The sequence below is a fragment of the Camelus bactrianus genome, chromosome 28 (genome assembly GCF_048773025.1).
Source record: "Camelus bactrianus isolate YW-2024 breed Bactrian camel chromosome 28, ASM4877302v1, whole genome shotgun sequence".
NCBI classification, from domain to species: Eukaryota; Metazoa; Chordata; class Mammalia; order Artiodactyla; family Camelidae; genus Camelus; species Camelus bactrianus.
In genome coordinates this window covers 9,012,511-9,026,013 of record NC_133566.1, presented here as the reverse complement: position 1 = coordinate 9,026,013, position 13,503 = coordinate 9,012,511, and the positions used below count along the sequence as shown (strand labels likewise).

The 13,503-nt window shown below is 34.4% G+C and overlaps 1 protein-coding gene across 1 annotated transcript in view; it reads right to left on the bottom strand.

Moving 5' to 3' along the window:
• LOC141575406 (early endosome antigen 1-like) overlaps nucleotides 1-13,503 on the bottom strand; it is a 63,241-nt gene that overhangs the window by 36,073 nt on the left and 13,665 nt on the right. Inside the window, 1 exon segment of the mRNA XM_074354471.1 lies at nucleotides 314-406. Within this exon segment, the coding sequence (XP_074210572.1) occupies nucleotides 314-406 (93 nt within the window).

The window sequence follows — 13,503 nt, the reverse complement described above, 5'->3', positions numbered from 1 at the left end:
CATGACAGTACAAACATAATTAGATACTAATCAACTGTAATTCTTCACAGATTTAAAAATCTTCATTAAGTTGAGATGACATTAACATTAAAGACAAATTGGTACTACTATTTTTCGGTCTTAATATACACTTTCTCAGTCTCAACTAAGCACAAATAGCTATCCATAAATATGATTCAAAAGGTGCTTTTCAATTTGTAAGAAAGATTTCTGAGAACTTTTTCTACAAAAGTTTAAATTACCAGTTGTTACTTGAAATATTTGCTATTTTTCCTTAAATATTGAATTTTATTGTAAAATTTTATTTTCATACCTCTGAAGAGCTTTCATTAGTGACATCCACAGTGTTTACAGGAGCTGCTGATGAATCTAAATCAGAACCTTGAGAGCCAACTCTCCCAGGAGTCTGAAACACAAGCAGAAGGGGGAAAATCAAATTAAATATTAACAATATATTCATAAACTATTTAATAACCTAAACAGTAATCAAGGCTAGCCTTATACATAAAAGTAGACATCCTCTCAATAATAACAAACAGTAGTAGAAGCTATCCTTTACTGGAGACCGACTGTACCTAATATTTTATCAAGATCTCTACCTGGATTCTCTCAGTTTTAGTTTTTTTGAAACTAATAAAGTTTATTTTTGTATATAGTGCTTTATCATCCTTATCTCACTTTCACAGAATATCTTATTTAATCACAATGACATCTCTGAGAGAGGCAGGGATAATGTTATCTCTATAGATAAGAAAAGAGAGAAAATAGACATCACAAAGCAGCTAAAAGATTTCTCAAAATTGTACTGTTAAAAAAAAAAAAAAAGGAAGCAGAACCAAAATGCTAAAATTTTAATTCCTCTTGCATTGCTCTCTACTACACCAACTAAACTACAATAATTTGAGGGGAGCTAAAAAGATCAACACACCACACATTATCTAGTCACCCATCCATCTACCACCGTACTAACCATTACCAATCTATCTCCAATACTTAATATTCCATTGTCAGAGACAGTTTGGAGGGTTCAAGATGATGGTGTAAAAAGATCCTGAACGAACCTCCACCCACAGACACAACAAATATACACTTACCTATGGAATAGTTCTCCCAGAAAGGGACCTGGAAACTGAATGAACAGAACCTCCACAGCAAAGGTTAAAAGGACAGCAATGAGATGGATAGGAGAGGCAGTCACAAAACCAAAACTACAGCAAGCCACAATTGGGAGGGATCACAAAGGAATAGATCTTTCCCCTGAGAAGCAAGGGATTTAAGCATCACATTAAGCTCCCCAACGCCTACACCCTGCACGAGAGATGAGAACCAAAACATCTGGGTTTGAAAACCAATGGGGAATATGCCTGGGAAAACTAGAAAACTATAGGGAATAGAAAATCTGCTCTTAAAGGACTTGCACAAAGACTCATTTGACCTGAAAACCAGTGCAAAAACACCAAGCTGTGAAGTGCATAAACAATGGGTAAAGGGGACTCACCTACTAGCCTTGAAGCATCTGCTGGAGGGGCAGGAACCAGTTGGCACACCCCCAGGGACTGAGTCACTGGCAGGAGCCATTTATGTGATCTCAGGCTACCCTGCTAATACCAGTGCTGGCTGGCACCATTTTGGAATTCTCCATCCAACCTGTTAGCGCCAATGGTCACACCCCCACTGAAGCTAGCATTAACCTGATACCTAAATCAGATCAAAAAAGAAAATTACAGGCCAATTTCTTTGATGAACATAGATGCAAAAATCTTCAACAAAATATTAGCAAACTGAATCTAACAATACATTAAAAGGAGCATGCACTATAATCAAGTAGGATTTATTCCAAGATGCAAAGATCATTCAACATCCACAAAGCAATCAACATGATACATATTAACAAAATGAAGGATAAAAATTATACGGTTATCTCAATAGATACAGAAAAAGCATTTGACAAAATTCAACATCCATCTATGACAAAAACTCTCAACAAAGTAGGTATAGAGGAAATGTACCTCAACATAATAAAGGCCATATAGGACAGATCCACAGCTAATATCACACTCAACAGTGAAAAGCTGAAAGCATTTCCTCTAAGATCAGGAAATAAGACAAGGATACCCACTATAGACACTTTTATTTAACATACCATTGGAAATCCTAGCCAAAGCAAGTAGGCAAAGTAAAATAAAATAAAATTTAATTTAATTTAATTTAATTTAATTTAATTTAAAATAAAATAAGGAAAGAAAAAAGCATCCAGATCTGAAAAACAGAAGTAAAACCATCACTATTTTTGCAGATGACATGATACTATATATAGAAGACCAGAAAGACTACACACACATACACACAGTTAGCACTAATAAATGAATTCAGTGAAGTCACAGGATATAAACTCAACATACAGAAATCTGTAGCATTTCTACACCAATAGCAAATATCACAAAGAGAAACTAACAAAACAACCCCAGTTACAATTACATCAAAAAGAATAAAATAACTAAGAATAAATTTAACCAAAGAGGTAAAAGACCTGTACAGTGAAAAACCAAAAGACAATGATGAATGAAACTGAGGAAGATACAAATGGAAAGATATTCCACAGTCACTGATTGGAAGAATTAATATTCTTAAATTGTCCATACTTCCCACAGCAATCTACAGATTCAATGCAATCCCTATTGAAGTTCTAACGGCATATTTCACAGAACTAGAATAATTCTAAAATTTGTATGGAACCATGAAAGACCCCAAATAGTCAAAATAATATTAAGAAGAAAACAATGGAGGTGTCATGCTCCCTGATTTCAAACAATACTATGAAGCTACAGTAATCAAAACAGTGTGGCACTGGCACAAAAACAGACACACAGGTCAATGAAACAGAATTGAGAGCCCAGCAATGTAAACCCACACATATGTGGACAGCCATGTGCAAAAGAATGAAACAACTCAAAATGGATTAAAGATTTGAATGTAAAACCTGAAACCATGAAATTTTTAGAAGAAAACATGGGCAGTAACTTCACTGACATCAGTTTCTGTGGATCTGACTCCAAAGGTAAGGGAAATAAAAGCAAAAATACACAAATGGGACTGTATCAAACTAAAAATCTTCTGTACAGCAAAGGAAACTATCATCAAAACAAAAAGGCAATCTACTGAATGGAAGAATGTATCTACAAATTATATACTCGATAAGGGGTTATTATCCAAATATACAAAGAACTCACAACTCAACAACCAAAAAACAACTCAATTAAAAAAATGAGCAGAGGATCTGAACAGACATGTTTCCAAAGACATGTGCCAACAGGCACAAGAAAAGATGTTCAATATCACTAATTATTAGACGAATGGAAATCAAAACCATAATGAGATATCACCTCACATCTGTCAGAAAAGAAGAAACAACAAATGTTGGAAAGGGTGTGGAGAAAAAGGAACCCTGAAAACTGGTGATTCGACTATAAACTGGTGTAGCCACTATGAAAAAAAAAGTATGGAGAGTCCTCAAAAAATTAAGAATGGAACTACCATATGACCCAGCTATTCCATTTCTGGGTATTTATCTGAAAAATACAGAAACACTAATTCATAAAGATATATGCACCCCTATGTTCATTACAGCATTACTTACAATGGCCATGATATGAAAACAACCTAAGTGTCCAACAATGGATGAATGGATACAGAAGATGCGATAAACACACACACACACACACACACACACACACACACACACACACACACACACACACACACACTAGACTACTAGTCAGCCATAAAAAATGAAATTCTGCAGTATTTGCAATAACATGGATGGACCTTGGCGCATGATGGACTATGCTAAATGAAATAAGTCAGATGGAGAAAGACAAACACTACATGATTTCACTCATATGTGAAACCTAAAAAAAACAAACAAACTCAGATACAGAGAACAGATGAGTAGTTACAAGAGGTAAAGAAGGTTGGGAAAATAGGTAAAGAGGGTCAACTGTATGGTGATTGACAGCAACTAGACCTGGGGTGGTGACCACTTTGTAATAAACACATATGTCAAATTATAAAGCTGCACACCCAAGCTTACATAATAAAATCTTAAGTGGACTATCTTCAAAACAAAGAATAGGTTAACAAAATTGTAACAAACACACTCAACAAACCTGACAATTAAAAGTGCCAAGAGTGAAGGTTGTGGAGAAAATTTACAACACATGTGATATGATGTTGAATTTGTACAAGAGGTAAAAAGTACAAAATTTGCATATATTATGACTTCAATTATGTAAAGACATAAACAGAGTTCGAAAGGTCATAGGAGATTGATGCATTTTACGCTAGGGTTATTTTTGTTGTTGTTACTATTTTTTCCCTATGTTATTGAAAGGATGAGATTTGTGTTAATGATTTTGTTAATCACCCACCTACCTCCTCCCAAAAATTTTTTATTAGCATGGTCATATTATTCTAATTTTCAGACTTTTTTAAATGTAAAAAAATTGGGGCTTGCAAAAAGATCTAGATGATTATATTTATCCAACACCTATCATTATTCCTTAGCGGCCTCCACCAAACAGATCAAAATTTGAAAATATAAGGAAAAAAGTTTATATCGTATGAGGAAAAAAATGTATATGGTATTCAAAGTATTTACTTCAACCAAATAAGAACAGGTGCCTGCTATATATTTGGCTACCCTAGGTTGCTGATAATATAAAAATACATTCCTACTACCAACAACTATAAGATCAACATAAAGTAGTATTAATATCTGCAAAAACTGCTTTCAAAGAATCACATGCAAGTTTTTGAAGAAAAAACAGTACTTCACAGGGGGGGAAGTTATCATTGTTTACTGTATGCAATACCTTGAAAGGAAGTATCACTATCATACAAGTTTTAACAACATGAAATTTCTTTGAAATGCATATTTGATCTATTTCAGTTGATCTAAACAATCAGCTTGTGAAAATGATAACTGCACTGCTCTAATCCAAAGCAACCAATAGCTAAGTCTTCTAATTGTGACTGAAAATCTGATAGCAAAGAAGACCAGAATCAAAACAAACGCCTAGTAGCATATAAAAAAAACAACTATTTTATAGAAGAACAGAAGTTTTTCTAATATCTGGTGATATACTGAGTCAGAGCTTTCAAACTCAACATAATCTCCCCACCCCTACCACTATTTATGACTCTACTCCAGAGAAGATCAAGCAGGAAGAGAACAAGAATTTCACTGGAAAAATAACTCAGTTTCACAACCTAATTGCTACTGAAATAAAGAACCTCATCTTTAAATTCTACCTAGCTTCAAAGCACTAAAACTAACTAAAAGGATAACTAATCTTTGTACACAAAAGAGACATAGTAAACGCTTACTAAGCAAATAAACAACCCATAACACTCTGAAACTAGACTGGAAATAAGACAAACAGGCAAAAGCTGAGTTAATAATAGACTAATTGCCACACACACACACACACACACAAAGGTGACTTGACTAAAAAATGAATTATTACTTTTAAAAAATATTTGAAAAAATTGTTATAGGCTACTAAACACACCTTATGCTTAGCAAAATTATTTCTGAAAATGGAAAGGATACAAGTATTAGAAATTAAATGACATATAACCTCAAAACCTTGGGGACTTAAAAGACATCTATTAGGATTTCTTATAAAATGTAACTTTCAGCACTGATTTTGTCACACTATTTCACCCTCAGCCCACCATAGAAACCAATTAGGAAAATTTTCACAAATTCAAAAAATGTGAAAAGCCACCTACTTATATGCAGACCCTAAGAAGGGTGCTTTAAATACATTACCTGATCCTTGCACTAAAAAGAATAATTGAAGATTTCTTAGGGCCCTCACTACCTCTTTACTACTATTAAGAGCTAAGACCTTACCACATTCAGATGAACTGAGAAGTATATTTGCAAATGATACTGTTTTTATGTCATGGAAAGCATTCCAGGGCTTCCCAGGGAGTTTTCATGCTCAATCTCTTAGCTTACTGTACACTATTCAGTGATCTCATTTACTCCTTTAATTTTAATAACCCCCAATGCAGACAAAAACAAAATGCTAAATCTAATCCAGATCTCTGCTGAACTTCAAATTCATATTTTCCTGTCCTGCTAAATATTTCTACCAGAGTGCCTTGGAAGCACCCCTAAGTCATTTTGTTCAAAACCAAATCCATTATCTTTTTCCACAAACCTTTTACCTGTCTGCATTCTCTATCTCAAATTACAAAAACGTCACATACTCATCTTGCCTAAATCCAAAGCATTACCCTTAACTATTCTCTTCCTTAAATGTCACATCCAATCCCAAGTTAATTCAATCATCTACATTATCTGACATACATCTCAAAAACGTTCTCCTAGAACAGTCTACCCAAGCAATAGAAATAGAAGAATAAACAAATGGGACCTAATTAAACTTACAAGCTTCTGCACAGCAAAGGAAATCATAAGTAAAACAAAAAGACAACCTATGGAATGGGAGAAAATTTTTGCAAATGAAACCGACAAATGCTTGATCTCCAGAACATATAAGCAGCTCATACGAGTTAATAAGAAAAAAACAAACAACCCAATCCAAAAATGGGCAGAAGACCTAAACAAGCAATTCTCCAAGGAATAAATACAAATGATCAATAGGTACATGAAAAAATGCTCAATATAACTAATTATCAGAGAAATGCAAATCAAAACTACAATGAGGTATCACCTCACACCAGTCAGAATGGCCATCATTCAAAAATCCACAAATGACAAATGCTGGAGAGGCTGGTGGGAATGCAGTTTGGTACAGCCACTGTGGAAAACAGTATGGAGATTCCTCAAAAGACTAGGAATAGACTTACCATATGACCCAAGAATCCTGCTCCTGGGCATATATCCAGAAGGAACCCTACTTCAAAATGACACCTGCACCCCAATGTTCATAGTAGCACTATTTACAATAGCCAAGACATGGAAAGAGCCTAAATGTCCATCAACAGATGACTGGATAAAGAAGATGTGGTATATTTATACAATGGAATACTATTCAGCCATAAAAACCGACAACATAACGCCATTTGCAGCAACATGGATGCTCCTGGAGAATTTCATTCTAAGTGAAGTAAGCCAGAAAGAGAGAAAAATACCATATGAGATCGCTTACATGTGGAATCTAAAAACAAACAAACAAACAAATCATAAATACAAAACAGAAACAGCCTCATAGACATAGAATACAAACTTGTGGTTGCCAAGGGGGTGGGGGGTGGGAAGGGATAGACTGGGATTTCAAAATGTAGAATAGACAATCATCTACATTAATTTTGAATCTATCCTTCTCCATCTCCTTTGCCGTTAACTCAGTTCAAGGTGTCATCATCTCTCACCTAGACTATAAAAAAGACTTAATTTAGCACTCTATCTCTACACCACAATTCCAGTTACTTTCTAATTTATTTCCCAAAGCACCTCAAATGAATCATATCCAAAATCAAACCCACTGATCTCAATGTTCTACCATCCTAGGGAAAAAGTTCATTTCCTCCCATGTTCTCTAGCTGAGTTAATAACCCTCATTTATTGAAAACCTCAGCTAAAGTCTAACTAAACACAAATTGGTATCTGTACATCACTGTTCATAGAAGCATTATTGACAATAGCTAAAAAGGTGGTAACAACCCAAATGTCCACTGATAGATATGTGGATAAACAAAATGTGATATATACATACGATAGATTATTATTCAGCCTTTCAAAGGAAGGAAATTCTAATCATGCTACAACATGGACATACCTAGGAAGTATTAAGCTAAATGATATAAGCCAGACACAAAACGACCAATATATGTGACTCCACTAATATGAGGTCCTAGAATAATCAAATTCATAAAGACAAAAAATAAAATAGTGGTTGCCAGAGGCCAGGGGTAAGGGGAATAAGGAGTTACTGTTTAATAATACAGAATTTCAGTTTGGTAATGATTTTAAAAAATTCTGGAAATAGTTGTGATGGTTGCACAACAATATGAATGTACATAATGCCACTAAATTGTATGCTTTAAAATAAAAACGCTGAATTTTATGTTGCCACAATTTTTAAATTTTAAAAAAAATTTTAAACCTAACTGAATCTCAAGCTAGTGGTATAGCCACACAAAGAAAATAATTATTTCAAGCGTTTTAAGAACAGTGTTTTGACTATATAGCCTTAGTGAGCAATAGTATAAAGATAAACAGAATTGCTTTAAAAAAAAAAGTAAAATTCATATTCAGTAATCTTATTAACAATATTAACATTGTTATTTTAAAGCTATTTTATGTATATATTTATGAAAATTGTGTTAATGTTAAGAACCAAGATATTCAGTATAAAATTTAAAAATATAAACTCAAATAAGGAAAAAGCATTTTATAATCTTAAATTTGAACTCTTGTTTTGCTTTTCAAATCTATCAATATGTATATGTGTATATATAACCTAGTTCTAATCTTAAAAGCTTAAAAGCAATGAAAACAGAGAAGCAATGAGCACTCTAAATGTCCAGACAGCGCTATCTAAACAGCATTCTCCATTTAAAAGAGCCAGGACTCTTTGGAGAAATGGATTATTCCAGCCTGGAGGAGAAATTTTATAAGATAAACCTGGGACATGTTGTTATGCCACAAAGCAAAGAGACTATCAAACACTGTTAGGGTCCAGTCAAAATAACAAGTCACCTTCAAGGTACTTCCACTAGCCACAGCTGGGACAATCTGCACATCAAAAAAAATCACACTGACTTCAAATGACTGAAACCCACTAAATATATATAAATCCATGAATTCGTGAAATATGTTAAAAATCCATGAGTTCTCTTTTCTCGAAGAAAGAAAAAGTCAAAAGACAAATAAGCAAGCCTCACTGATCACTATTAGAGTAGTGTATCAACTCTTACTCTGAAAATTCATAATTAAAGGAAAAGAATTAAGCGTTTATCCTGCCCATCCAGTATACACTGAAGTTCACAGCAACCAAATAGCCCCGAAAGATACTGAAAACTTCTTTACAGAAAAATGTCAGTTAATACAGAAAAATGTCAGTTAAAAATCTAGAAAATCAACAGTTTGCAACTGTCGATGAAATCAGTCTTTCCAACTTTGGTAACATCATACAACCTTTCCTTAGATAAGAAATATTTCTGTTCTTAAAACTATTATATCTTTTATTTATACTTCTCCTGTAACACTTACTCATAATACAAGGAGGAAGAAAGTGCTGGTAGATTGTTATAGTAATGACCCTCAATGAATTGTGCCTATGTTTTAATGCCCTTGTAATTTTTATGTGTAATCCTCTCCCACGTGGGCTCTGGGCTGGCCAGACTTGCCTTGGCTATTGACAGAGTAGCAAATGAGATAAAAGCAAAGATCTGAGAAGTGCTTGCACAATGGGATTTGCTCACTCCTTGCTGGAAACTCTTCTGCCACCATATAAGCCCATACTACCCTTGGACATATGTGGCTCAATGAATATAATCAGCAGTCTGAGTGAAGCCGCAGTAGACTATGATCCCAATCAAAACCACAGATATCTCCAGCTGTATGAGTAACTCCAAGAGAGACCAGCAGAAGAATCACTCAGCTTAGCCTAGCCCAAAATGCTGATCTACAGAATCTAAAGCAAACAAAATGGTAGTGATTTTAAACCAAAGCCAAAGTTTGGGGATGGTTTATCATGCAGCAACAGATACAATTAGATACAGTAGATATAATGTCATACCTTCTCCTCAAAAGAGAAAAGGAACCTTTCTGAGGGCAGGAGCCTGATACAGAGTGAGTATTCATCACAATTCCTAGTAAGGATACAATAAAAGTGTCCACCTGAGTTTAATTTACACACAATAGTTTTCAAACATTAAAAATAATTAATATAACTACTCCAAGATTTACATTATTCTACTTCCATTGTTTCTTTTTTAACTTCTTAAATTAAACCAGAGATTAGAAGACTAAATGACAACTGTCAATATGGTTTTCAGGGTATTTGAGTAAAACCAAGTTTTTTTTTTTTAATCTTTGACAATACTCATTGGTAGAAAGGGTATTGGAAAACCATCACTCTCATACATTATTTGTGGGAGTGTAACTATATACAAAAAATGTACATACTCTCTGGCTCACTGCTAGGAAATTATGCAGCGGACAAATTCATTAAAGGGAGACCTATCTATGTGTACAGGCATGTTCACTGCAGTGTTGTTTATAATAGCAAGATTAGAAACAAATGAAATGTCCTTCAATAGGGAAATAATTAAATTTTGATAATCCATATAACGAAGTATAATGTAGTTATTAAAAATAAACAAATAATATAAGACACAATTCTGAAAATGCTAATACTGAAAGAGCTCCAAATTGTATTAAGTGGAAAAAAGAACTCAACTCATATGAAGAGTATTATTATACTGTATAATGTTAATGGACATATGCATAAAAATTGTGGAAAAATACACAAGAAACCATCAGCAACGATTACTGGGGAAGGACCTTCTACTTTTCATATTATAGCTTCTGTACTCCTAATCCCTAACTCCTGTCAGCTTCAAACTTCATATAAAATTTGTCTCTTGTCCTTTCCTGCTTGCTCTCTCTTCAATCTTGAAAATAGCCACTAATATTCTTCATTCTAATCTCCATTATAACTCTAACACCTTTAAACTTGTCTCATAATTCATTTTTGCTAATTATTTTTTGTCCTGAGTTCCTTCTCATTTCTCCACTTTCTTCTTAAAACTCAATATATCCCAATCTATATCAAATCCTGATGTAGAAGGCTTACTCAGACTTTTCCATAAGATGACCTTGACCTACCATTATAACTCTACAGATGCTTTCCTATCCATCATAAAATCGTATACAATAGTAAGCTTCCCTAAAAATATACCACATGCAACCCTAACTCACTTATATCAGCTTTCAACTGAAAACAATTCCTATTTTTTTGAAATGTGAGCAATTCCACCTAACTTAGAGCCATCTACAACTTCAGTGAGTATGCAAATAGCCATCTATGTTATTAAAGTATTAATGCTGAATTAAGTACCATCCCTATTCAATTTGTCTTTTAAGTGGCTTCTAAAAGGCTATACCCCCCCTGTTGTACCTGATTCTAGCCCACTCCAAAATTTCTCAAGCACCACCACACAATGTACTTCTGCATCCTAAGTCTTTCCTGCCTAACCTACTGACACACTACACTATGCCAGAGAACGGGGCGAGAAGCATATACTTATCTAAATGCAATTGGCTCTCATTTTCAGCAGGGCCTGTCAAGTGTTCCAAAAACAAAAGTACATCTAAATCTAGGAATAGTGATTCAGAATATAGTGGTTGGAGTCACACAGACCTGAAATCAACTTCCAGTTTACCCACTTAGAAGCTTTATAAATTTATTTAACCTAAGACCCAAATTCCCATTTGTAAAATGAAACTGTTAATGTCAGCCTCACAGAATTGTTGTGAGGATTAAATGAAACAGTATGTGTAAACTGTTTTAGTCAGCGCCTGGCATTTGGTCGATATACTATAAATAGTAGATAAATGTATTATTATTAAGTGCACCTCTCTCAGAAAAGACCTAGATTCAAAATTCAAAACCTGGAAAACATCTCAGAAATCATGTTCTAAATGTAACACTTCCTAGATGAAGAAATGAAGCCCTAGAAGGTATAACTGGCTTACCTGACATCACTATGCTATCTAATTAATGAGAGAGTTGCAATTAAAACTTAGGTTTCCCAAGTCCTAATTCAATATTCTCTCTGCTATCTCAAATGTTTCTTGGCCATCTCTCTGATATCCATCAAGACACTTTATCTTTCTAATCTCAGCTTCTTCAATGACACATTACAGGGACAGAACAAGATCATGGTTCCTTCTGCCTCCAAAATTCATATTCCATGATTCATGTGGGCCCTAACCTGGCTAACTTAAAAGCATGCACACAGAAATAAAGTCAAATATATTCCCAGTCTCTATATATGCTTAGCTTTTTTATGGATACTTTCAAAACTCAAACTTAGTTATTGGTTACTAATAGTTACATGAAGTAATTTACCTCTCAAAGCAGTTAAATCAGAAAAAGAAAAAGAAAGGCAGCCAAGTCACTGAGACTACACAAAACTAATTATAGACAAGCTACTAGTAACTAAATTGGGTTTATAGACATCATACAATGAACTTGATGTTAAGTAAAAGAATAAAAGTTGTTAATATCTAACAATTTTTAAATATCTAACATATAATAAAATATCTAACACAGTTAGAATTGATCTACATATTTTAAGCAAGTTTAGAGTATAGGGTGTTTTGATTCAATAAATATGGATAGACAGATGCAGAAATACATCAAAATAAGAATTCACAGTCTAGTTCTAAGAAGATGCCACTTTTCATTCTTCAAGTCTAAAAATCACTTGAAGGAACTGGGAAAGGTGCTAATGATAAAATTTCCTGAACAGACTATCTGCGGGCCATGTTCAAAATCCCAGAATGTGCTTGAAGACCTACCATGTAATACTCCAGTATCTTTAACAAAAATTCTAATCTACTAGCTATGGATTCTTCTTATAAAAGATATGTAAAACATCAATTTCAAACAAAATTCATAAAATTAAAATCCATCCTGAATATTACCATCTTTTATGATACAATAATCCCTGAGAAAGACAATCCAAATAGCCGATGACTCGTAATTCAGGCTCCCAAGGAAACAGATTCCGAGACTAAAATCTGCAAGCAGAACCTTTATTGGGGAGTGCTCTCAAGAACACATGTGCAGGCACATGGGGAGCATGACTGGGCCAAGGGAGAAACTGAACAGTATTGATCAAATAACACAGTTGGAACGGCAGCCTCAGTTAGTCTGACTAAGAGTCATGAAGCTAGAATGACCCTTCATATTAGTCTCTAATCGAGGCAAGAGGATGAATCTTTGTATGCCCTACATTAACCAGTAATGAATTATAGGCTGCTTCCAGGAAGGTGACATAAACTTTGGTGAGGCAGCCATGATTCCAGGCAACTAAGAGAACATGTTTCCATCCTGAAGAGGGGAAATCTATCCACTACAACAAACGTAACTTACTTGCATTTGAGATAACCATAAAGTGCTTTATATTGGGGAAAGGGGGTGGGGGAGGGAACTCAGTAGAAAAAGAGATCTACTATCTTCTAGAGCCTACTATGTAGCAGGTGCTGTGACAGTCACTTTGCATGAGCTATCAAATTTTACCACTGAATCCTTGCTTTCTTCTCAGCAAAGATGCTAGGAAACAGGATAAAAGAGATCAGGATTTGTTAAGTAACACCTAAAATGCTACTCTGGGGTTGCAAATGATCTGCAGACTCAAAATCCTGGTACTTATAATTTTCAACTAATATTTTCCACTCTGAAAAGCACTTTAGAAATCATCTAGATGGTACCCTCATTGGACAGACAAGGA